Source organism: Ambystoma mexicanum, chromosome 8, assembly GCF_040938575.1.
Source record: "Ambystoma mexicanum isolate Mex_15411 chromosome 8, UKY_AmexF1_1, whole genome shotgun sequence".
Classification (NCBI taxonomy): Eukaryota; Metazoa; Chordata; class Amphibia; order Caudata; family Ambystomatidae; genus Ambystoma; species Ambystoma mexicanum.
The window spans coordinates 405,929,854-405,957,555 of NC_090929.1; the positions used below are offsets into that span (position 1 = coordinate 405,929,854).

A 27,702-nucleotide genomic window follows, 5' to 3' on the forward strand; every position below is an offset into this window, starting at 1 on the left:
CTTCTTCCACATCTCACTCCTATTCTTTTCCTACCACTCCCTCATTTAATGCCTGTTCCCTCAACTACTCTAGTAGCTCCTGCCTCATACTCTGCCTAGCAAGGCTCGGACCGAAATGCACACGCCTGCCCTATTTATTCTATTTTAGCCTGAACCACCCAAATCATTTTACCAGAACAAATGAAAATGTCCAGAACAATTCGATTCAATAAAAATTAGCAATATTCTAGTGTTTCAGTGTGTTCGAAATGGTTTGCCCAGACATAATGGCTATATGTTAAAAAGTCTCTTCTTGCATACCAATTTGTCCATGAAACATAGGGTGGTGACCGATTTACTCTGGGTTCTAGAACCACAAACCCAACGAGATGGAGACAGATAATAGATCACTGTCTGTGATTTTGAGTGTCATTGATTTTGATAATGGCATAGAAGGCAAAAGCCACACAAACCTCCTCCGATTGTGTTCATAACCAGTGCAAAGATCTGCACTATAAGAAATTAGGCTAGAGGTCACATGGTTATAAAATCAGCAATATGTTGGTCACACCCCATGAGACCTTCGAACAGCGAATCTCCATCAAGCTTCCTCAACACTTAAATTATGAAAATATGACCTTTTAAACAGTTGAACTATTAAAACGACTTGATATGTTTGTATACAAAGTCATTCATGGCTATATGTATATTAATAAACAAATTACAAATTAAAATGTCTTGCTTTACATGTTTCGTGTTTAGACAATCATTTTAAACTGTGGTTCCTTTTAAACTGAGTGTCTGAGCTGTTCCCAAAAGTCTTAGCAGAGCAATGTGAATGAGCAAAAGGTGGAGCGGAATCAGGAGAATCTGCTCCAATGGCACTCCTCAAGCAGAGCGGACTTGCTGGGGATTCAGCCTTTAGAGGTGGCCGCGGCATGCACAATTACAGGCAAGCCAGGAAGTGTGTGCATCCGCTGCCACCAGATTCTTTGCTTCTTTCATTGGTCGCAATTCTGCCCACTCTAAAATGCTGACGGAGCAAATTCGGGATTCTGTAACCCGGATGGAGTTGAAAAGGAGGCAGAATTATCTCCCAATCTGTCATCCCGCTGTGCTATGCGGTACAGGAATCAGGAACTTCCCTCACCTCTACTCAGCAGGATGTCAACCTCACCCTTTGTAGCACATTTCTTACCGTTGCCACTCCTAGCCGGAACATAGATTGTTTCGTAGTGTTGGATAGAAGTGGCCAGGAATGTTTAGGAGAGTGATGGTTAGTATGGATCCTCCTGGAGCACAAATGGCACCACCGCTAGGTGTTTTGCAACTAGAAGTAAAACGCTATTTAACAATAAATCGGAAAGTAACACATGCATAGCAATGCTATTTATGGAGAAATTAAGCAGTGAGATGTTTATTAAAACGCCTTAAGGTAGAAATATGTAACACATTTCCTTTGAGTCCCAAAGTCTAAGTGCTCAGTGAAGGTCTAATCTTGCAGGCTCCAGATCCACTTATGAAGGTTTGCCCCAGAGTGGTGTCTCTGACAGCTCACAGCTGTAATGGTTCTGAGAATCTCGAGATCACCCGAGTGGATCCTTCTCCTGTGAAATGATACTCTTCCTTGATCGGAGAACAGTTCCAGTTGTTCAAATGGGGTTTCTTATTGCCGCAGTATGTCTCTTTGCAGTAAAAAGCCACTCGTGGGCAAAGCTCTTGCCAGATTGCAGTCAATTCCTAGATTTTCCTGGGCAGAATGTCTTTGGTGATCAACTTGCCCACCTCCCTCCCCCACAGCAATAGCAATGCTTAAACGGCAACAACATCACACTGGGGATCCCGTCACTTCAGCTCGAGGGGATTACTTGTTATTTCACATTTCCATTGTGATGATCCTATCCTCAGGATCAACATTGCTCCCCACTCTGAAAAACTACCATTACCAATTAGCAAATGGTGCCATTCCTTTACTTGCATCCAAGAGTCCTCTTTCCATTTTTACCATTCCCATGTTTATGTAAGCTGGCAAATCAGCTCAGCATTCTCTATAGAGTTCTGTGCTTAACCGGGAGGCCACAAGTTGGAATCTTATCAGATCCATTCAGCCTTTCCCTGTAATGTCAACATTGGTACTTTAACAAATAATTGTGTTAGCTATGGCATTTCTTACCAATAGTCAACAGAATTGGAAACTGTTCTTTTACTAGAGGACACCTGAAAATAGCCCAATTTGCACTTAATCTATCAAATGGAATGTGACATCACCCCCAAAATATATCCCAAAACAGATAAATCAGGTAAAGATTAATTACTTTTTTGATGCAATAGCCAGAGGGTTTGTGTGCAATGTTTTTGTTGCTTTTCTGGCTCGGTGCAGGAGGGAAGATCAATGTGTATCTGTCTAAGTTGCTCGGTTGTGACCACCCCAGTCCACCAGGTAGACCCGTGGGGATCCTCTGCTCAGTTTTTGGCCTTTGTCACCATAGATCCTTTGCATCGTGTGTGACTGGGGGCCTTCCCCTCTTCTTCCACAGAGAGCATAACAGAGGTGGCACATGAGGAGTCTGACTCTTGCTGTGGGTAGTGCGGGTTCCGGAAGTTCTCACAACTTATGAGTCTGCAAGCTGCAGTGTCCTGGGCTCGGGAGGCTTCCGAAAGTGAGCCCACAATGACAGTGTCTGCTTTCATAATGTAGATATTTTCTATCAAGGTATAAAAAAAAAGTTACAAGAAAGAGTGTATTGATTATTCAGTCATATTTAAAATTACAACAAATAGAACATTTTGAGATAGTTTTCCTGTTACTTCTGCGAGCACCAAGGCAATGCTCAATTGAAAGAAGGGCTAAGGGCCAGATAGCGAGAGAGAGACCAAGAGAGCAAAACACGTACGTAGATACACGCACAAAGAAGGAGAGATAGGAGGGAGAGAGGCGCAGAGATAGAGAGAGTGAGAAATGGACAAGGAGAGAGAGAGAGAAAGAAAGAAAGAGCGTTAGAGGGAGACACAATGAGGAAGAGAGTGAGAGTGGATGAGGAAGAGAGACGGGCAGGGAAACACAGAGGAAGGGGAAAAGGAAAGAAAAACAGAAGAACATGCTAACAGCACGTGTGTGCATCAGACTGCAATGACACAGAGACACAGAGAGAACAGAGCAAGATCCCACAAACCAAGGAATAGAGCGAGGAGGAGAAAGGGAGCCAGACCAAGGAGACACAAAGAAGGAGAGAGAAAAACATTACCTTTCCACGTTGGCAGAGAGAGCATATCCGGCCAGGTGCATCTTGGCCAGAGAGAGAAAGAGAGAGAGAGATAGATACACAGATGAGATAAGGAGAGAGACAGAGAGAGAGAAAGAGAGAGAGAAAGAGGGAAAGGGAGAGGAATCGGGTGCACAGAGAGTGAGAGTGAGTGCTAGACTTGTGTAGGACATTCTTGGGACAGCTTCTTTAATGTAAAAGTTTTGAAAAAAGAAGACCCTTCCATGCTTGATAATTCATGCTAGCGTGGACTACTTATCCATGTTGGGATTAAATAAGAATGTTAAACTTCAAAACAAATGAGGAAAACATACACTCACAACAATTTTGTGTTCATAAATCAGGCAACAAACACACGCAACTCCGGCAATTTTCAATTGATAACAGCCAACTCAATGTTCCAATCAAGAAAAAACAAGGTAAAAACCAGGCATTAGTAGTCTGCCATTGACACATGGTTGACAAGGATTTCCTGAAAATTAATAGAAGCAAAGATGATCTTTTTCACAACATCAAAAGCAAAACCAGCCTACCAATATTCTTGATTCCAAAACTCATCTTGGCAGTGCCAGATGGACAATATTTAGTTAGGGAATAGACGGCATGAAAGGGATGTGGATTGGTGGGGTGCGATCAGAGCTATAGAGGCTCGACTAAGGGTAGAGTTCAAACAGGCAAGAGATTGGCTTTTGAAAAGTGTAAAGAATACACACAGCTAAAATATCGCTCATTTTTATTTAGATGACTTGCGAAACATGCACAAATCGCAAAATAAACCAACCCAACAATAACATCGTTGTAGAAACATGTTGAGCAAGAATAGTATGAATGTAGCTTAATATCATGACTGGAAGCCTAAAGCAACCAGCATCCAAATGAATGCGAGTCTAAAACAATCTTCTCTAGGGTTTGAGGCTGTACTATCTAGACTGAAATAAACACAGTGAAGGAAAATGGAAGGTAAAGTCACATGTTTATAGTCATTGTTTCATGCAGCATACAGCTTAACCTCACTTCAAATTTCTAATCACCCAACATTTGCAACTGTTAAGGGAAAAAACAACCACCATAGCCACTCCCCATTAAACACATACTGTTGTGTCTGCAGCTTGATAGCGCTTAAATGCAACAAAAAAAAGACAAACTGGAGCAGAGCTTTTCTGAGCTTGGATGTCAGTTTACGAGTGTTGGGAACATCTGATCACTGCGGTGCAGGGTTGTATCGCGGCTCGGGCACGTGCTTTTAATTTGACCAGGTACAGGGTCAGGAGACACATTCTTTTATGAATTCAGGACCCTGGGAAATCCAGTCTATTCCCCCTCCACAGCATCTGGTTAACTGAAATTATTTCTGTTTCCTTTCAGGATACTGAAGTATGATTTGCTGTCTTAGTTTACAACATAAGATTTTCTCTCCATGGGAAGATTCATTATCTGGTTAGTACATCCCACTGCTCTCTAGCTGCCTTCCCCAAAGCATCCACTCGACTCCCTTACCACCCACTACCCTGAAGGGCGACACAGTGCGGATGGAAACAAGAATGGACTACGGGCTCGACTGTGCAAAGTCACTCTTCCTGGGCCTGCTGACGCATTAAATAACTCATCTTCAAGCAGCTGAAAGAAGTGTGGGAGAATTAATTGTGGGTAAAAATCCCTGGAACTCCATTTTACAGAGCCTGAGTGGACAACACTGGATCCCTCTCAGTTTTGACATCAAGATCCTTATTCAGGAGAAGGCCCCAAAGTATCTCAAAGACAAAATATAGCTAAACCCGCAAATACTCCCTGTGCTCATGCAGCTAATCCTTCTTCAGTTCCCCAAACTTGCTCCATTTATAAGCAAGGCAGACACTTAGAAGCCCCAGGACACTGGCTATGGAGCATGCTTCCAATGACCATCTGCACCAAAGCCAACCATCTCGCTTTTAAAGAAGAAGCTCAGACCTCAGCTTTTCATATCCAAATCACTCCACCTTGACACAATTCGGTTGTGGATCTGTGCTACATAGCTATATTCATTAATTCATTCATTCTTGGGGAGACACAAACTTAAAACACTGGAAGAGATGGTGCACCCGGATATTGTAACTTGTAAGAGAGCTCGGAGGGTTGAGCACCGTCTAAGATATCCATTGGCTATTCACACGTCCAAATACAGTGCACATCCTTCTGAGATCTGAGCATAATTGCGCCTAAAATAAGTGCTTAGTGCCAGCATTTCTGGTCTTTCAGTTGCACCGGCTTGTTAGGAATCCTTGCAAATTTCCAATAGGCCATCCCACCTCTGGGAACAGATTCACAAGTGAACTATTCTGTTAATCTCTTGTACTGTTCTGCATCAGATCAGTTCTTAACATGGTTCTGTATTTTGTAATGACTGATAGCCCATTTGTTGGGGGTGAAGGACTACACGCCCTGAAAAGAACGTCTGCTGGGATCCTCTGAAGCCCCCAGCACACTGCAGCTTTAGCAGTTGTGTGCTGGCCACTGTGTATTTGCAAAAGAAGCTACAGCCATGTAATTTCTGGGCAATTACAAAGTATTAAGTCTCCTTGACACTTGCGCTGTGATTCATGGGTCAAACACTGAGACAGGATAGGATGTCCGGAGCCCGGAGTAGGGGTCCTTCATCCTGCCATGTACAAACTTATCCCAGGGTGGGGTTGGCATTTCAGGGTGAAGGTAGGCACACAGTTCTGGGTGCCTATTCTCCCAGACTTGGTTGGACTTCCAGCCCTGTCTAGGAGTGGAGTCACATAGTGTTGTGTGCTACTTCACTGCATGTCAATGTGCAATGCTAGAGACCAGGTCAGTCAAGAGGCACTGCAACCCTGGCAAATATAATGTTGGTGTGTGGGTGTTGTGACACAGCATCAGAAGCAGGAGATGGAGCTAGACATGCCATTTATATGAATGTTCTATTGAACAATAAAGAAAAGACTTACATATTCCCATCTCTAAAGGGATATCCCTACAAAGCAAAGGATACTCGGGTCACGTCATCAGAATGTCCATAATAATCTCACTGTCCTCCATCCAAGCTCCTACTCTAGCCCTGTCACCACTAAAAAGAAAGAAAGGAAAAACAGAAAGCCTAGTACAAAAATGAAAATGCTCTAAAGGTTCTTCCAGTACTGTGTCTACTTCGTGGGCCAGGAGAATGCTTCCCTTCACCTGGTCTGCTCGGATGGTGTCTTTCAACCAACAAAGTTCCTGACACAGTTCTATTAAAGATATTCTCCTTCCAGGCACTCCAGGCTGCCCTTCTAAACTTGGTGTCAAGAGTTTGTCCTTCAGACCCCCCCCCCCCCTCCTATCAGCAAGTGCCCTTGTAACACAACACACAACTTGGTCCAGATCAGCAGACATACGCGGTCACTGAACTGGGGAACCTCTCCTCTAATGTAGGTTTTACTGAAGTCTAGTTCCGTGGTCTCATGACTTCCACTGCAGTGAGGAACTCTCCCTCTGATGCACTCTTCAGTCCCTCCTGGATCAGCGGACTTATGACTGCCACTGCAATGAGGAAAACTTCCTCTGATGCACTCTTCACTCTCTCTTGAGTCAGTGGTCTTCTGAATGACACTGGGACGAGGAAAATTTCCTCTGATGCACTCTTCACTCTCTCTTGGGGCAGTGGTCTTCTGATTATTATTGCCCACGGCACAAAACAGAGACCCTCTCCCTGTCTTCCCACTCGCCAGTCTGCCCAGGCTCCTTGTTACCTTTGGGGCCTTCTCATCGGGTGTCAACACTTCTAGTGGATGGTACTGGTCTCACTCCTGCTTTGCCAGGCCTTTGGTTGTTTTGTTGGCTCCCTGCAGTGTCGGCACCATTAGTGGACCGTGCAGCCCACCTCCTCCTGGGGATTGTGTCACTACCTTGCCTTCCTCCAGCTGTGCTTGGTCCGGCCACCAGACCCGACAGCGATACTTAACACTTCTCACCTGTGTTGTTGGACTTTTGGATTTGGATTTATTTGTTGATATACATTTAGCAACAAGGCTTTGTATAACACGACATACAAAAAATAAAATACATTCAGCAAGTTCATTACAAACTGGTTAAAAACACAGTACAGCTTATCAAAGACATGTTCAAATATCAGCTACATGGAAATAGAACTTGACAATAAAATACATTAGGTTAATATCGTTGCCTCGGAAGAAAGTCGTCCATAGTGAGGGTATTTCACACTCAGTTAATGTATTGTTATATGCCTTAAAATATTTGAGTCGTAAAACACAAGGCTTTCACATTCGGTAATCAAGTGGGATACTGTTTCATTGACAGGATTACCGCACATTCGACAATCTGTGTGATGGTATACTAATTTGTTCTGCCAACCTTTCGGTGATAACGCTCCCAAAACAATAAATTTGAGGAGCAGATATGTCCGAAAAATATGTGGGGCAGGGTAAGCAGATATATATTTTGGGATGGTCGTACGGGACCATCGCTCATTACAGAAATCAACAGTCCATGATAGGTTTTCAAAATGGTGAATGCTTTCCAGGAAGGCACATTTGTCAATTTTCCCGTTCAACCAATATTTTAAATCACCTGCGAGAAATATGTTGGGTTCCTCGTATAACCACTTCTTATGCAGCAGTTTTTATACGCCAATTGTGCCAATCGGTATTTTGTCATCAAGGGCTAGGAAGGCCTTCATGTAGGGGACAATGATAGTTTCTGTGTGTACAGTCATTAGGCGATGGTAAAATAGGACACATTGGGCCATGTAGACGTTCCAAATACCCTTAATGTTAAATTCTAGATATAAGTATTCAACACTGATGCATTGAGGAAGACGAAATAATCTTCCCAGGAGTTTTGCTTCAAACCTGATGATGCGTATTTTGTACTTACGGCCCCAAATTGCAATCGCATATGACAACATTGATAAGATTTTGGTGTTATAAATGGACAAAACTGCAGAAGCACAAAAGCCATTATTACGACCAATAAAAGCACTAAGTGCATTTAGTGATATCAAACATTTTTGTTTCAATTCGTCCCAGTGTAGGTCCCATTTTAATTTGTTGTCCACAATTATGTCTAGATATTTGTATGACTTTACTTGCTCAAGTAATTCTGAGTCTAGTGTCCAGTGTAGTCTCTTTGGCCTGATTTTCTGGGTGAATACCATCATTTTACTTTTTGCGGTATTGATTTTAAGGCCATTGTCCTTCGAATATGAGACAAGAGCATTCAGCAATACTTGCAAGCCAGCGGGAGTGTAGTCTAAAAGCAAGAGGTCATTGGCCTATGCAAGCCAGCCCAGGGACATCGTCTTGATTTTGATGGGGTTGGCACCTTGAATGTTAAATGACTCAAACATATCGGCAAGATATAGATTAAATAAAATAGCCGCACCATACACCCCTGTTTGACCCCACATTGGGTTGGCAATGATTTTGATAATTTGCCTAATGCATTAAGGCGGACACAAACTGATGTGTACCGTGCAGCCCACCTCATCCTGGGGATTGTGTCACTACCTTGCCTTCCTCCAGCTGTGCTTGGTCCGGCCACCAAACCCGACAGCGATACTTAACACTTCTCACCTGTGTTGTTGGACTTTTAGCTTTCTCAATTTCCAGCTTCCCACGTTTGACAGCTTCCTCCCTCTCTGGTGATCCAGTTCTCGCTGGACCAGCTCGACATCAAGGTGAGACTCTCTTCTCTTTTCTTTATATAGGGCCAAAACCTTGTGAATGAATGGCAAAGTCTCTTGTCGATTTCAATTAGGTGATCTTCATGCCTCCTCAGCTCCTACTCGTCCCAGTACTGTATATTTGGGGTCATTACGACCCAGGCGGTAAGTACGCCAACTTTACCAACATGGTGTAAACTACGTTTACACCATGGTGGATGGCGGATTTACCGCCCCATTCCAAGGTGAGTGAGGCGGTAAATCCCCATTTCCCATTTTACCCTTCCCCATTCCCATTTTTGCCCCATAGGGCATAATGGGAGTGGGGAAGGCGCTAATTACGCCACTATAAATTACGGTGGCGTAATTAGCACCAAGGTGGTTTAGCGCCATGGATTTTAACGGCTGCTAGAAGCAGCCATTAAAATCGGAATCAGGCGTTAAGGGTTAACGACGGCGTTAACCCTTAACACCTGAGTTGTAATGAGGCCCATTGTCACCGAGTTACAATATAGCATTTGAGTGTATGTGTGTGTGCATGTGTGTGTGTGAAGTGTCATGAGTGGAGATGGGGTGTATTAGTCAATCAGAGTGTTGTGGCCCAGAATGTGCATCCCTATCCCCGGGGAGGGGGGAGGAGAGTCCTCCACTGCAAGGTGCTCCAGCGTTTTAGCACCCCTAGTGGGAATGTTGGTTAGCGGGTGCACCACCCACGCCAGACAGGAAAGGGCTCCCCCCTGGGGAGAAGTGATGTCATTCGAAGAATAGTTACAGTGCGGTGTGTCCTCAGTAGTGTAACTGCGGAGGCATAGAGAGAGAGAAACAGTGAGTCATAGTGAGAGTGCGGGTGAGAGTGAGGGTGCATCTGTGTCTGTGTGTGTTTAGGTATAGAGAAATATTCCCAAAGCAATGTATTAGTGACAGCAGGCAACATATGATGCATGGGGCAATACTGTTCCAATTGAACAGTTGGACAGTTCTAGGGAATAAAGAGCATGGGACAACACTGAGTAATATGAAAATAGAATGGGGCAATACTGGAGGCAATATGAAAGATACATGGGAATATGTGGGGGCAGTGTGGAAAAACTGGGGTAATATGAATGTGATATGGGGCTATTCGGGGTAACAGAAATGGTATGAGCAATACTCCAGCAATATGAAAGTGATAAGAGGTCATTCTGGGGTAAATTAAAGTTGCACTTGGCAATACTGGGACAATGGTCAGGTGGCACCAGGCAATTTCCTGGAGTGATGGAACAGTTTTTGTTTGGGACATGATGGAAACTACTATGACAATTTTCTGAAATGGAGCAAAATCTAATGGCACTGTTGAAATTGGTATGACAATTTCGTGGGTGCCATGCGAAATCGGCATGGTCATGTTCTGGAGGCCATGTACCGTGACAAAATGCATGTCAATTTGCTAGTGGGAATGTGAAACTGGTAATGCCATTTTGGGAGGTATGTGGAAACCAGCGTGACAATGTCAAAACTAGGACAATACGGTTCTAAATGGCATGAAAATATGGGCTATGGGATTATATACGGGTTATAGCTTTATAACTCGTAGCTGCTGGTTTTACATGCTGATAAATCCTGTAAGACAAACAGAGACCCCGAGGCAAATGTCATATTGGGTGCGTTCTCTGATTAATAGGTGACTCTAATTAGCACTTTGCACTTTAGAATCAACAATATGTTTGTGATATGGGGGAATTAAAGGCCTTCTCATCCCGTGGTTCCATAGCTGGGAATAGAAAACCAAACCTAACCTCTTTTTCTAAACACAGAGGCTCCTTGGATGCCTATGTAAAGAAAATGCCTGGGAAGAACTTAGAATTGCGCTTGTAGAGGAGTAATTAGTGAAAGACCTCCCACAGTAAGACCACCATCTTCAACTGAAAGTTTGTTTGTTTATTTTATTTATATAGCACGCCTGACCCTTAGGTAGCTGGGCGCTTAGAAGATGCAAGTGGTTACATGTTACATGTTACAGTCCTTAGAAGGGTAGAGAAGTCACTTAATACATGTCACAATCAATTTGTGAATACAGAGGTCACACTCAATATGTGTGGATCATATAACATAGAATATAGTATAATGGGCATTACATTCAATCCATACATGAACCAGTGATGACACATATAGGCAAGCTAGGGGCAGGATGCTAGGATGGAGATACAGCTAGTTCTTGTTGAGTAGCCAAGTGATAACACTGCTTCTGAATTTATCGAATACTTGAATATGTTTTATGTCCTGTGGGAGTGTGTTCCATAGTTGGGCGGCCAGGACAGGGAAGCTGGAGCCGCCAGCTCTTTTGAGGTTGTATCTTGGTGCTAGGAGGCAGGAAATGTTAGAGGATCGCATAGTGCGGGTGGAAGATCTCAGGGTGAATTTGCCAGTCAGGTAGGGTGGTGCTTTATGGTTCAAAGCTTTGTGGGTGAGGCAAAGAGTTTTCAAGTTGATTTTTATCTTTTATGGAGAGTCATTTGCAGAGTTTTCAAGTTGCTGATATGTGCTCTCTTCTGGGTATATTGAGGGTGGCTCTAAGAGCATTATTTTGCAGTATCTGCAGTTTGTTCAGGATAGACCTATTTGCACCTAGGTAGAGACCATTACAGTAGTCCAGTTTGGATTGTATAAGTGCTGTGGCTAGTATGAGACAGCTATTAGAAGATAGTAGGGGTCTGTACGCCCTGATCAGCTTGCCTGTGTAGGCAGTAGCTGATGCAGTCATATTTACATGTTTAGTAAATTTGGAGTTTGCATCAAAGTAAAATCCTAGAGTTTTTACATCTTCGGCAGTGGGTATGTTGTTTCTGTCTATGCAGATGTTGGTGTAGTTTGGGCTGAGTTTCTGTAGGTTGGTATGTGATCCGACCAGGAGAATCTCGGTCTTATCATCATTCTGGCAGAGTCCATGGAGGGCCATTCATGCCTGAATGATAGTGTAGATTTCATTGATTCAGGCTACATCTGTGTCATAGGTACTCGATAAGGGAAGGCGTATCTGGGTGTCATCTGCCTAGTTAGTGTAAGTGACACCCAGATGGTCCAATTTATCAAATAAGGGCTTTGTAAAGATATTATACAAAGTAGACGAAACATGAGCCTTGTTGTACGCCACAGGTGATGGGAATGGGATCAGCAGCTGTCGATGGTGAGAAGACATGCATGGTCCTGTTATTAAGGAAAGATTGAATCCACTTGATACCTGAGCTCGAGAAATGGGCTGCCAATGTGAGGTGGTCACAGAGTACCTTGTGATCGACCAAGTCAAAGGCCGCCGACAAGTCAAGGAGGAGTAAGATGGTCACTCTACCTTTATCTTTTAGATCCTCAATCTGGCTTTTGAGGTCAACGAGGGCAGTTTTGGTGACATGTTGCAGTTTAAAGCCAGATTGTCATGTTCCAAGAAGTTTGTTAGTCTCAAATATGCAACCCTGTCTAATATTTTTAGAAGAAAGGGGACCGTTTTGATTGGTCTATAGTTTGTGGGTATCAATGGATCTAACGTTTGTTTTTTGAGTAAAGGGAGCACCCATGATTCCTTTAAGTTACATGGTACAGAGTTGCTAATGAATGAAGAGTTAATTAATTTGGTGATAAAGGGGGGCAGATCTCTGGCCGCATCTTTTATGATCTATGCTGGGCAACTGTCACCTTTGCAGTTGGAGGGTTTCAAGGAAGCTATGATTTTTTGTACCTTTGGTACTGATGTATTTGCCTATATATGTCATCACTGGTTATTGTTTATGGGATCAGGCGTGTTTGGACTAAGTAGTGTACCAGTGGTTATTTGGTGTCATTTGTTGGCTATTTTAGTCTGGAGACCGGAGATTTTGTTGGTGAGTGCATTTTGGATACTGGTAGACCACTGTTAATCCTTAATGCAAGAATCTGCAGGTGCACCACCAATTGTTCTGAGATTGTTGAGACGATTGATTGTGCCTCAAAGAACTGTGGCCCTCTACATTTGAATCCCACACAACAGAGATTGCCCTGTCCTTATCGATACCAATGTTGAATGCTCTAACAGTTCCCTTTATTTCTAAAACTTCCATGGAACCAAATGAATCTGTTGGAAAGACATTTCAAATTGCAACCCCATCTAGTAGCAATGATACTCCATTATTTCCACTTATTGTTACAGAGTTATTCAAGAAAGTGTCAGATTTTATGGGATCTATGGAGAGAATAGCTACTAATTTGACAGTATTGCCTCCTTTTAAAAATCTTTCAGGACAAGGACTCTTGAGACGGTGACCATAATTGATGATTCATTGAGAAATCTAGCATCAATGAAGAGTTCAATTAATGTTAGTGCTGGTAAAAGCCTGTCTACCTTAACCGCACATGTCCCAGCACAAGGAAAACAACGAGCGGTAACTACTCTGCCTTCCTTGCCTCACCTTACCTACTTCTTAGCTCACTGCATTTTACTCTGCTTTTGAAAACCGATTTTAGGTGTGTGCACTCTTACATCCTTGCACCCTCTTTGCAATGTACGTGTGCCCCATGTCTCTTAAAATTCGAATTTCCTTTCTGGATTGCATTTATACCTTTTGTGACTACTATGCCACCTGGTGAGTTTAGCTAGAACTGCTTTGCAGCCCCTTTTCTTTCATTCCTCAACTAACCTCTTCCGCCCCTTTGGCTCTCACCCATCTTCTCTAACTGCGTCACTATCACCTATCCTCCTCTTTTACCAGCACCTGATGTCCCTCATTAACTTCCTTCCTTCACCTGCCTCCCCCCTACCACCATCTCTGTCCCTCCCCCTCTGACTGTTGTACCATGTCCCTGTACTCTACCTCAGAAATCCTTCAAAGGCAGAGAACTCCTTCACCTGGCTACACTTAATGCTCGCTCAGCCAGCAAAACCTCTGCCGACATCTGCCTCCTTCTTGAAGACACTGACCTCGACATTCTCGCTCTTAGCGAGACATGGTTGCATGCCAGCCCACTCATTGCTTGTGACTCCTTTCTCCCTGACGGCTTCAAGATCATCTCCAAGCCACAACCTCACCGTGCTGGTGGTGGGGTTGCTCTAATCTTCCTTGAGTGGGTTCCTTCTTCCATCACACACACAGAGCCCTATTCTTGCTTCGAGAACCTGGTTTTCAAGCTGGTCATCTCTCCCTCCTCCTTTCTGACCATTCCCACCATCTACAGGCCTCCTGGCACAACTACCCTGTTCCTCGATGAATGGGCCAATTTCTGTTCCTCTCTGCTCTCAACCACCTCTAATCTCTTCCTCATGGCTGATTTCAACATCCAATTGAACTCCCCCGTCACATCATCCACTCTCTTCCTTGACCTCTGCACATCACTATCCCTCTCCATTCACCTTTCTGGCCCACCCCACTTGGCTGGACACACTGTGGACGCCCTCATCCATTCTAACCTCTCTCTCTCCCCCCACTGGTAACTCTACTTTCTTGGTCAGACCATTCTCTCCCCTCCTCGCACCTGGGTACCCTCAGCCCTTTGACCACCCCTCCAAAAGCCCTGCCAACCTCGTTCACAAACGTCTGTCCGATGAAACGAGGGTCAGCTGCTTCCTTCGCATTCACCTTCATCCTCCCTCTCTCCCACACCCAGACTCTACCACTGACTCTGCTCTAAGCAACCTCCATTTGGCCATTACCAACACCCTTGACATTCTTGCCCCAAGTCATGAAGATCTGCCTCAAACCCACCTCCAAGGTCTAACTCTGAACTTACAGCCCTGAAACGCAAGTGCAGAGCTGTGGAACGGAAGTGGCAAACCTCAGCATCACCCTGCGACAAACTGGCCTGCCACCTGCTCCAAAGGCAATACAGACTCTCCATCCATGCTAAGAAAAGGGCCCACATCCAGGCACGGGTATCGGCTGCATCCAACAACACGGCTGAACTCTTTAAAATCTGCAGGGAACTAGCCAACCCTTCTGCAGTCTCCTCCTCCCCTCTTCCATCCCACGCCCTCTGGAATGCACTGGCCACACACTTTGCACTAAAACTCTGGACATCCTGAGCACCCTTGCTACCCCTTGCTAGCCTCCTGCCCAACCACTCCCTCACACTTGCCTCCTATGGCTCCTCACCATCCTTCTTCCTCTCTCTCCACCTGAAGAAGTCACCAGAGTTCTCTGCTCCGTGAGGATCTCTTCCAAACAGGTGTCCCCTTGCTCCTCCAGAACCATCAAGGGCAACATTAGCTCTCTTGCCCCTGCACTTGCTGATCTCTGCAACCACTCTTTTGCCACTGGATCTTTCCCATCCTCCCTCAAGCACTCCCTTGTGCACCCCTCCTGAAAAAACCATAGGCTGACCCTACCTGTCCAGCCAACTACTTCCCTATTTCTATCACCCCTTTCCTTGGGAAACTGCTGGAGAAGCTGGCCTTTCCACAACTTACCTCACACACTGAACATATTAGTGGTCTCCACAACCATTAAGCTGGGTTCTGAGCATCCAAAGGCATGGAAACTGCTCTTCTGAACACCCATGAAGAACTGCTTGCATCTCTGTGCTCTAACTCTCAAGCTGTCCTCATCCTACTCGATCTCTCCTCTGCCTTGGATATGGTTAACCATTGTATCATCATAAAACGGCTCCATGATACCCTTGGTATCTCAGAGCGGGTACTGGACTGGCTTACCTCCTTCCTAACTGACCATTCATCCCAATTCATTTTGGGCATCTCCTCACCTACTTCCTTCTATACCTGTGGTGTCCCCAGGGCTAAAACCTCTCCCCCTGCCTCTTCAACACTTACCTTGCTCTGCTAGCACCCCTCATTTCCTCCTTCTCTGCCAACTTCCAGTGCTACGCAGATGACACACAACTCTTTTTCAAACTCCCTGCTGACACTCTTGCATCTTCTATCATCCCTGAATGCCTATCTGCCATCCAGTCCTGGTGTCCTTCCAACAATATCGGCCTCAATGCCAGCAAAACTGAGATAATTCCCACTGGGACCCCTACTCGCTCTTTTTCCCCTCTCACTCTGGCCATCCTATATGGGCTCTCCCCTGGCTCCTTCTTCTGAAGCCAGAAACCTTGGAGTCATCTTTGATTCCTCTCTCTCCTCCCTCACATGCAGGACATTGCCATGAAGTCCCACTTTCAAATATGCCTTCTCAAAGGAATTCTCCCTTTTCTCACTTTCCCCCAGAAGCGCAATGTTACCCGAGCCCTGGTTCTCTCTAGCTTGACTACTGCAATAGCCTTCTCCTGAATCTACCTTCTTCCACTTTATGACCCTTCCAGCTAATCCAGAATAGGGCAGCAAGTCTTATCCTTGGCCTTAAGCCGAGGGACTGCATCTCTCCTACCCTAAAAACTCTTCACTGGCTCCTGGTTGCGGCACAGATTAAATTAAAATCCCTATGCATCATACACAAGGATGTCTGGGGCCTGGGACCACGCTATCTGCAACTTTCTCTTACTAAATACTCCCCCTCTAGACCTATGAGGTCCTCTAGCACCAACTCTCTGTGTGTAAAGCGTTTGGCTAAACAGAGGGCCAGAGGCCGATCACTTTCTTCAGCTGACTTCCTCCTATGGAACAGCCTCCCCCTACCTCTCTGTCTTGCGCAGAACTTCCACAAATTCCAGAAGCTCCTCAAGGCTTTCCTATTCACCTCCTCCTTCCATTTGTCCCTCCTCTGCTAATCTCACAGTCACTTTAATTGGTGGCTAGGGCCCGTATGTATCACTCTGGCACCTGGCCTCCCATAACCAATCGCCTCAGCCTCTGTCTACCTCTCAGCACTTGCCTCGGCACCCGCCGGCCTCAATCCTGTATTCTTGTACTTTCTACCCAATGCAGCACCAGACCGCATAGCACTTACCTTACTAAGCACTTCATCTGGTGCTCACCCAGGAGTACCGACATGCCAGCACGTACCCCCACACCCTAAAAGTAACATATATTTTATTTGACTAGAGCCGCTTTCATAATGACCAGAATAGCAGTGAAATACAGAAATTGGCGCTCTTACTCTTAAGGACAGATTTGGTATTTTACAGCCCCATCAGAATCAAGCCCTCAGGAGGTGGATAAAAGTAAATAGCCCATGCGATGTCACCTGTTGGTCAGGTTATGTGCAAGGCATTCCAGATATTGTGCATTCTGTAGGAATAACGCGTGCCTGTGGTACCGCCTCTTGTATTTAGCCTATACCCACATGCATGATATGATAGGTTATTTATAACGCGCTTAATACCCAGAGGTTTCTCAGCGCAGACCCAGGGATCGAACCAGTGTTGCTCCGTGTCGTCTTGATTCCAAGGCGAGCAGGTTGCTGCTGAGCTATCCTCCGGAGACATGTCATAGCTTCTCACATTACCTCTGGATGCACAATGGTATGAGCATGCAAATAGGGTGGCCAACTTTACAAAATGGTTTCACAGGACACTTATACTTGATAGCACATCAGACGTGGTCTGTAGTGCGTGTGGTTCTATATGGTGTGATTTGCGCCCCGCTCTCATCCACTTCTTAAGTAACATTAGTGGCAGATGGCATTTTAACACATACATAGCACAAAAAATACCAAAACTTTTGGACCATTATACATGCAAGGCACTCATCAGTTAGCAAGCCCGGTTCAGGCCCAGTAGGGCAAAATATATGCAAATGTCCTAATTTGCATATGCATTGACATCAACATAATTAACTTCACAGAAATAGCACTGTAAGAAGCATCAACAGTCTTTGATACTTAGAGGCACCATGGGATGTGACATTACAATAAGTTGCCATGAGTAAGTAGAGTGGCAAATAAAATGTTGGTATGAGATAAATGAATGGCATTATTATTATTATTATTATTATTATTATTATTATTATTATTAAGCAACTCTATAGACTATGAACCATGAGTGAGGATTTTTTAATAATGCATATAATAACAAAATAACATAAAGCTATAAACTGAATCACTTACCGGTACTTCGCATAAGACACAGAGGAGATCATTTTGCTCCAATGCATTATTTGACGGCTGGCACGTGGTGTGCTTGCACTCGGGCGTAGCCAGGTCCCCGGGGCCAAATTTTTGTCATTTGCAGGGGGGAGTGAAAATATGCAGGGCAAAAGGCGGCAAACCGACGTATACGATGCCTTTTGCCCTGCACTTTTTCACTCTGCCGTGCAAAGTGAGTAAACAATGCATTTACTTTTAATTGAGAGTGCCGCTTGTGAGCATGGAAAGTGGCTCTCACAATTACAACAAAATCCTGCTTGCAATTCGGGCAACAGGTTGGCTGTCAAGCGAGCATGGCCGGCAACGTGTACAATGAATCCCTATGGGGTCCACCTGCTTTATGCTGGCTTTCTGCTTCGCGCCTTGAAACACTTGTGTATAGGCACGCTAGCAATAACATATTGTATCATATCAAGGCTGGCGCATAAAGCTGGCGGACCCCATAGGAAACTTCAGCATTTTTGCCAGCATTAAAATGCATGCCGGCACTGTCGTGGTTTATTACACGGTCACACCCAAGTCAGGGAGCTCCTTCACCCACAATGAATGTGGCACACAATTAAGCGCTTTTGATTTTTCTTTAAGAGTTCAATGTGTTAAGGCCTCCAACCCATCTCGCACACATCTTCAACAAATACCCTGTGCCACAATGGACTAGGAGCCAGGCTGGTGTATATTAAGAATATATTATTTAATGTATTCAACCAAATATCACAAATAGATTACATACGCCACCAATGTTGTAGCAACACAAGAACAAAATAACTTCCGTAAAGTACCCACACAGAGATGATACCAAAATATGCAGTTATAGTTTCCTTTTAAATCACCCACCAATACAATGAACGAACAATTCAACACACACAGTGATTTCAAACAGGGTTATGCTTTTCTTCAAGCAACCGTCACCCTCAAAACATCAATTAGGCTTGACTCTTTTGAATGGAAGGCAGTGGCAGGGCGTGGGAACATGATGGGAAAATCGGATTTTGAGTGTTACTCACAGAAACAATATGGGAGATAGAAAAGTAATGGGAACATTTGTTTTGCCACACCTAACAATGACAGACAGGGCTTTGGGGATTTTGTCAGAGCATAATGGGAAAATCGGTTTTGGGTTGGAATCACAGGTGCAATGTCAGACAGAAAATGCAAATAGGAAATTCATTTTTGCAGAGCACAATGGGTACACAGGGGAATTTTTTGTTTTGAACCTTGCATATGCACAGGCACTATTGGGCTTCCCACTGCTGATTGAACATGAAGGGGATCAATGGGGAATTTCATTTTTTTACACCCTACGCGCACACGTGGCGCAGGGCTGTGGGGTTAATTCTTCTGGCAAATATTTATGACGATACCGGCTCAGAACACACTGGTAAAAGATTGTTGGTTTTGAATGCCAACAATACAGATCCTGTGAATGCAATAGGGGAATTCATTGATTTACTTTGATAAATGTGCTAAGGATCTACATCTGCAAACAGGGAATTTTTCAATGGGGAAATACCTAAACCAATGATTGAAAAATATAGGGCCTATAACATCTAGGGTTCTGGGGTAGTTCTACTTACAGTAGAGATCTGGACTGGGAATCAGGGAGCATCAGAGCACACCGCTGAGACAGTAAGGGGGTCAGTCAAAGATATCCACTCTTTCCTTCAAGGGTTCCCAATCAGTTTCTATGTCTCCTGGCTCCTGTCTCCACTGCAAGATTAGGCCTCTCTCTGCTGGGATGTTTCTCTACAGATTTAGGCAGCAGGTCACCTCTTGGAATTAGTGGAAGAACCTCCAGCTCTGATGCAAACTGGCTTATTTATAGGACAAATGACATCACTAACATGTTGTGATTCCAGCAAAAGGGATTGGTTAATGTTCACTACCCCTCTCCCATCTGTGTGCTGATAGGACAAGGGGATGTGTAAGTGCTTTGGGTTAGCTGTGGGAGGAGAGAGCTTCATCATCTCTCTTTGACAGCTGGGCTATGTCTGCTTTAAAACACAAAAATCTCAAAACATAGCTAGTACCCTTAATTTCCAAATCTTTACATGTATGAATACATTTTTTAGGACTATATTTTAAAGCAAATCAGTTGAGACTAGTCTGGAGTCTGCACGTCCTTTCTGTGCAGAGACACTGTTCTTCTTCATTTACTCAGAAACCATATCAGTGAAAAATATGCTACTGTATGGGCGTCATATTACTCCTTCCCGGCATGCACATACCAACTTTTGTATCTCTTGGGACCAGAGGGAGGCCCAAATAACATTTTCCTTAATAACGTTTGTTATGTTTATCCCACCAAAATCGTGTTAGCCTGGTTAGAAAGGGCTGACTGCCATCTTTAATAAAAGCCTACAATGACCATTGGGACATGTACGCTTCACCTTTTATGCAATAAAATGTATTTTCCCCTTTAAGCAAACTGCAGTTTCATATTCTCTGTCTGTCTCTGGACCCCACCTTTCTTTAAGTTTCACTTCTTCCCTTTATGCACATGACATAGCAGAGCTGCCTTATGGCCACTAATTGTTTTTGTTTTTTGGTCACAAGTGCTGCAGAACAGACCTGACTTTATCTGGTCTTCACTGCATTTCTGATCTCAAAAGTATTCCTGCTTGTATTTTTAAGGAAGGGCACTGATGGATGAAGGCAACTAGGCCTGTATCACCAGGGCAACAGAGGGAGGCCCTGGAGTTTTAGTTTCACATCTGAAGAAATGGCTAGCAGCACATGGCCTTTCAAACTCACACACAATTGCTTTAAATGACATCTTATACAGCACACAATTTAGCACTATATGCATATTATTTCTGAATGGTACATATACATGAGAACACCATGCCCAAGCTTGAAAGTCCAGTGGGCATCTGGCTGAGCATATTGTCAATCTAGATGAGGGAAAAACGAAAATTACATTATTTTAAATTTACATGTAATGCTCCATTTCCTTTCAGCTGCTGGGAGCACAATTCTGGCGTCCCATTGAAGATACTGTGCACTGTGGTTTCATGAAATATCAATGAAGCTCTCCATGGATTTGTCAACACATCATTGCCATGTTTCTTTCTCTTCCTTCATGAAAGGCATTGCGCACATTTCCGCATTTTGAAATTGAGGCCCACTTTCTTTCCTTTGTAATTTAGGATCACTAGGCCTTATGTCCGACATCATTTACATGCTGGCCTTGTATTTTAGTGAGTCCTCATAACTGACTCTGGCCTCTGTATTTCTGGCATCCAGGGGCTATGTTTCACCCCACAGCACAAATGCTGGAGCATTTGTATGGCAGAGAGGAAGGAAGGTGGTGGAAACGCAAGTTGCGTTCTGCCCAATTTCTCTGCCATACAAATGAATGAAAATCAGCCGGTGACATAAGAAACATGCTTTAAAGCCTTAGCCAAGGTTTTTATGCATGTTTCTTATGTTAAGAATTTAAGGAGTTGACCACATATCTTCCAAGGTTTACTTGATAACAATATTGTGTAATGCTTTCCTTAAAGAAATGCTTTGAAATGAAGTCAAACAACTTAATAAACTAGCATGTCTTAATAAACTATGCGTATACTATGAATTGTCATAGAAACATGTTGAGTAAAATAACAGTAAGTCCCACATTTAGCAGGAGACCGGGTTGGGCGAGCAGGGGCGGAGCAGGAAGCCCAGCCTCCATATGTCACATCACCGGCCCTCATCCTTCTTGTGCCCGCCAATGATGTGGTGCTTCATTCGAGCGCAGGCCGTGCCGGGATGAGGTGTTGCCTGGTGCCTGGGGAGGACTTTTGTGGTTTTATGGGGGGACCCATGAGTGGCCCTATCATTATTGGGAGCAGCCGGCCTTTAAGGCCGGCCAAGAAGGAGGCCAGCATGGCCTCCTCCTTGGTGATCCTGATGCTGTGTGGCATCCCAGACCCACTCGTTGACGTTTTATCCTGCTGCGCTCAGATTCCAACTGCTCCAGTTCTTCCATGTCCCTGCTGTTCCTTCTCTGAAATCGGTTTTCGGTCCCCCAGGCCGAGGACGAAGGAAGCCAGTATTGGTGACCAAGTTTCCCGGCATAGGGAACACAGCAAGTAAGTGCTGGGGGAGCAGTTTCTCTAAGTTATTTTGTGTTAGTGGAGGTGTCAAAAATTCAGTTTTAGGTGGATTTATCTGGTGGGGTAATTGTGTAAGTGCATTTCACCCCTCCAAATGGTATAGTCTAAGGAATCAAAGTTTGCTAAACATGAGATGGACCCAGCTCAGTTGAGTATCTTGCTGGCACTGGTGCACGAGAGGTGAATGGGGAGCATCCTCAGCCAACTGCAGTGCCTGAGTAAGCTCCAGTAGAAATCAAGCCTGCCGTCGGGAGAACCCTACCCACAGGTGAAAGAACATGGCTCCAAGGAAGGCCTACCCACCTGTAAAGAAGCAAAGAACTACAAAAAAGACAGTTAGCCAAGGGGAGGAGGTGCAGATAGCAGCCTGTGGGGTGAGAGTATTTTAGGCACCTGTCCCGGTGCAAGGCGAGGAGGTTGTGGCAGTTAGCTTCAACGAGGTTCAACCCATGGTTCTGCCCCCTGAGACATCACAAAACAACTGGCAAGGGACCCAGGAGAAAGGGGCAGGAAGCCAGACCCCCCTGACGTGTCGCTGGGAAATGCAAGGGGGCCCTGATTCCCTGCAATGATTGCTGAATGTTTTGATCACGGTCTCAAAGGTCTAGGGTAGGGCTGGGTCCTCTCTCTTCTATAGGTCAGTCCCGAGTCACCAAACGCTTTTGGGCCTGAGGCAGTCCCTTATGGTTGGGCTGGTTTGCCATACATAGGGGCTCCAGTCGTGGTCAGAACCCAGCATCCGGGGTTTCTGGGCTTCACCCCAATGGGTGAAACCTTGGGGTCAACGGTCGACACTGGCTACCCATTGGTCAGGGCCAGGAATCACCACATTGGCGGTTCGGAATAATGGGGCATTCCATAGTTTACCACCGTCCATCAGGCAGGATGTCCAGGGCTCACTGTAGAGGAGCATGGTCACCAATGGGGTCAGTATGACTCATAGCAGCAAGAGTTTGATCCCCGAAAGGGCAAGAGCCACCAACAAGGTGGCCTCCCAACAACAGGAACAGTGCAGGGGAAACTGCTCAGAGAGATCCGGGGGTATCAGCCAAGAGTGACAAGAGGGCTTTAACCTGTAACCGTGACAGCACGTATGTTGATCTGGCATATATTGCAGGAAGTTAAAGAAAACATTTTGAATACAAAGTTTTTTGATTTGTCCTCACTTATAGAAAATTCTGCATCAGAAGAGAATAAGAAGAATAAAGGGGTTGACAGGAGAAGAAAGTACCAATTGAAAGGTTGATCATGAATTGAATCTTGGACTTCACAGTCTTTTCTGTGGTCATGGTAGAGACATTTCCAGAATGACACCTCAAGTTGGTTTCTTACCAGCATCTTATTGTGTCTACTTACAGAGAGTCAAGACAAACAAGTAAGCAGAAAGAACTGGAAACCCAGCGCTTCAACCAGTATTATATTCGAAAATTACAACTAGAAAGAGACATAGGCTGCGGGTGTCTGTATCGTTTATGGAACCTCTGCTCGGGACTCCACCCAATGAAAGAATCTAATTACAGAGACACAAACACACTGGCCCATATACAAAGATTTGTAGTTTAATGCTTGTTGCAGTTGGATTTCAAGGCCCAAAAATTCAACTGCAATAAGCATTAAACTACATATCTTTGTATATACAAAGGGGCGCAGTGTGTTTGTGTCTCTGAAATTGGATACTTACAGAGAGTGTTTACCTGGGGCATGCATTGCATATGATGAGAAATTTAGAGGAGCGAAAGGTGGGAATGTGGCGTTGGATTGGGATAAGAAGGCGATTGAGATTTGGTTGAAGGGCACAGAAGTTAAATACTCATTGGGTCGCAAAGCAGGTCAAGGGTTCTCCTGCTCTGGGCAGTCCTTTCGGGCTGGGACCCACGCCTCTCCTCAAAAAAGGGACATGTATTTCTATAAAATTCAATAAACTTAATAATAAAAAAAAAAAGGGACATGTTGGGCATTGAATAGAAAGGCTTGTTCCTGATCAGCTTGTAAATTCAAGCAATGTTGTTCCTCTGCGGTCTCGGTGCTCACCCAGTGTTCCAGTGCATCAAGTGTGCCAAAAAAAAGATGAAAAGTGTCAAAGGCCAGTATATGGTGGGGGGAATGGCTAGACTCAAAGGGGAGGCATTGGGCTCTGGGCAATTGGTGTGGTGCCTGCCCACACAGTGTGAGTGGCTCCTTTGTTGGTATTGTTGAACTCTTATCTGTGGATGGAAGATGGACATGTTTTGCTTGGGGAGTTTTCATGTGATTTCTGCATACCGGCAAAGGGGATGCTGGTTCCGGTAACTGCCCCGCAATCAGGGTTTGGATCTGAAGTGCCCTGAGATGGTTCTTTCCAAAGTAACAAAGGGAGTGTCCTTGGGATGGTGGCAGGTCCTTTTCCTGTCCCACCCCTAAAAGAGTTTGTCTGTTCGCCCTTGGGAGTGGTACCTAAGAAGGAAAAGGGTCAATTTAGACTCATCCATAACCTCTCCTTTCCCAGGGGAGGCACTGAAAATGATGCCACTGATGAGGGTTTATGTGTGGTGCATTACATGTCGTTTGATGAAGACTTTAACAAGCTTCAGCAATTAGGTAGAGGGTCATTGATTGACTAAAGCAGACATTGAGACTGCCGTCTGGCTCTTGCCGGTTTACTCAGAGGATTATCATGTAGTGGGATTCCACTTTAACAGGCAGTTTTACTATGACAAGTGCATGCCAATGAGGTGTTCCATAGCGTGCAGTTACTTTGAGAAGTTCAGTATTTTTCTGGAATGGGTGACAATTCTTTCTTGTAATGGTGTTGTGTCCTCCACTACCTGGATGGCTTTTTGTTCTTATGGCAACCAGGTGCGCAACATTGTGCTAATTCTCTCAGTACCTTTCAGGAGGTGGCAGGCAAGCTAGGTTTTTTTTTGGCAAGTGACAAGACTGAGAGTCCCACTACAAAATTAATATTTTTGAAGATAGAGATTGAAATGGGGTCTTTCGGTTCCCGGTTGACAAATTCCAGGTTTTTCCGGAGCCAGTGGACATGTGCATTAGTTCTCGGAAAGTAACCCTGGGTCAATAGCAGAGGATGGTTGGGCAGTTGGACTTCTCCCTCCTGATCATTCCTATGGGAAAGCCCTTTTCTAGGTCCATCGCATGGGCGATGAAGGGTGTCAGGGAAAGCATCACCGCACAAGATTATCCCGGGGGTGAAGAAGGATTTGATGATGTTGGCAGTGTTTTTGGCAAAATTTAATGGGTCACGGTTATGCCCTAGTGGGGCAGAGACAAGCAGTGCATTGAGGCTTTACACAGATGCTGCTAAGAGCCTGGGGTTCAGTGTGCTCCTGGGCTCAAAGTGGTGCAGAGAGTTGGGGGGGCTTTGGCCTGAAGGATGGGTCCAGTCAGGTTTTGTGCAGAACGAAGTATTGCTTGAATTGCTCCCCATTATCGTAGCATTGACAGTATAGCGGGGGAAGCTGCAGGATAAGAGCGAGATCTTTTGGTCCAGCAGCATGTCCGTGGTCAAGGCTATCACAATCAACAGACTTCTTGCTCCATGGTGCTCAGGTTAGTAAAGAAGGGGGTTCTGGGGTGCTTGGTGGCAAATATATGGTTTCCAGTGAAACATGTCCCGTGTGCAGAATAGCACAGCTGACTGTAAGCCTTCTTTTAAGATACAGGAATTCAGGAGTTCACACTCAGAGGCAGAAGAGCGATTAACCCTTTCCCGGAGACTCTGTGGAAGCTTGGTGCCCATCACTCACCTGCTGATTGCAGGATCTTTGGCAGCAAAAACAAATTGGCCTATGAGGGGGACTTTAAGGGGGTTCATTTCTTTTGTATTGCAAAGGGTTATGGGTCGTCGTTTGCCAGGGATTCTATGTTGCATTATCTTGAATACCACATGGTCAGGGGGCCTCCAGTGCCCGTGCAAGGAGTCTGAAGTCAGGCTTTCTATGGGTTTAATGCTGGGGGCAGTCCCGTGGCAGATTTCGCTGTTTGGAAAGCCCTGGCTGGGTGGGGGAGATTGCGTGGCAGAAAGCAGAATACTAGGAGGCCTGTGGATCTGGGAAAATTGTCGAGCACAGTAGGGGCATTGAGGGGTAACTGCCGGGGGGGGGTTAGGGTGGATGAATTTCTCCCTTTCAGAATGGCCTTTGTCACAGTATTTTATGGAGCATTCCTCTTTGGGGAAGTAGTGCCAGCTGGAAAAGACGACAGGGCCCGGGGTACCGCTCGGGGGAGGTAGAACTTGAGGGTAACACTGCAGTTCACCTGTGGGTTAGGAGTACCCAGACAGACCAAAAGGGGAGATGAATCAGTATTTCTCTGGGACCAGCTAGTGAGGTGCAAGCCTTTCTGGTCCAGGCCATGACCAATTTCTTAGCAGTCCGTGGGGAGGGTCAAGGGCTATTTTTGATGCACAGGAATAGTTCCAGTCTCTCTTGATTTTAATTCAAGAGGGTGTTTCAGCAGGCCCTTGAAGTGGGTTGCCTCAATGTTATGGGTTTCACCTCCCATTTGTTCCAGTATCAGGTGTGGCTACCACAGCCGCAGGAGTTGGTGTTCGAGCAGGTCAGATTATGAAGTTGTGAAGATGAAGTATAATACTTTCAATGGCCAGCTGTTCTGTTAGATAGTGGGCCTCATTACAAGTCAGGCGGAATGAGTTAACGGGCTCCGCTAATGGTGGCGGGCCCGTTAACACCATTCCACCTGATTACGAGGTCCCATCGCGGGACCCGGTAAGGACGCCTGGTAAAACCAGGCGTGGTTACCGGGTCCCGCGAGGGGAAGAGGGGGCTAACAACGGGCCGGTCGTAATCGGCCTGTTGTTAGCTCCCTCTCCCATTCCCATTGAGCCCTATGGGGGCTCAAATGGGAATGGGGAAGGTCCAGGTCCGGGTTCCCATAGTGAGGAATTATCAGGCCCTCCGAACTTGGAATGGCCAGGTAATTCCCCATTTAGGGAACCCGTAAAGGAGCCCGGTTTGGCGGCACCCATGGAGCTAATAGCTCCATGGCTACCGCCAATCTCGTAATGAGGCCCATTGTGTTGGGAGGGCGAGTGCAACCGACTCTGGTTGGAAAGGGTTGGGCTGGGGAGGTGGGCGAGAGAAAGAAAACAAAAAATGTTTTTTTCATTTCCCTTAATCACTGTTCTGCTTCTTTGCACATAGATCATGTTGCTGCATCACGTGGTATGTATTGCAGGCCATTCCTTTGTCGGCTGTTCGAGGAGCTGGGTTTATGCGAATTTGGCCTCAATTCCAACGTCTCAATTTTGTAGATTGCCATCGGAGGGTTGCAACTGCATGAGCTGCGCATGGCTGTGACCAGGAAAAGGATCAGGACGCAGTTGCCCAATCCGGACTTGGTCCTTCTGCACATTGGGGGCAATGATGTGGTCTCCTTAAGCCTGAGAGATCTAAGAGAGGGCTTGGTATCAGCCTTTACCTGAATGGGAAGATTCTGCCCGGTGGCAATCATGGCATGGTCTTAGATTATGCCATGGTAGGTGTGGGGAGAGAGGGTGAAGGCCATACCATTAACATGTCTGCCATCAATCCAAAAGCATTTCAGAGGGATAGACCATAGACCTCTGAAGGCTCAGACATGTTTCACCAGATCGGAGTGCACCTGTCTAAACACGAAACAAAGATGTTCCTACATGATTTTTTGGCATTCATCAGTCTTGCATGGAATGGGGGAGTGCCCTGGGTCCAGGTCCCTGTGGCAGGTGC

General features: G+C 45.3%; 1 protein-coding gene across 1 annotated transcript in view; it reads right to left on the bottom strand.

The window, feature by feature from the left end:
• Nucleotides 1–1,380: 1,380 nt before the first annotated feature.
• LOC138471997 (tumor necrosis factor receptor superfamily member 8-like) overlaps nt 1,381–27,702 on the bottom strand; it is a 321,803-nt gene continuing 295,481 nt past the window's right edge. Inside the window, exon 10 of the mRNA XM_069609903.1 lies at nt 1,381–2,684. Within this exon, the coding sequence (XP_069466004.1) occupies nt 2,443–2,684 (242 nt within the window). The 3' untranslated portion in view covers nt 1,381–2,442. The remainder of the gene's footprint in view (nt 2,685–27,702) is intronic.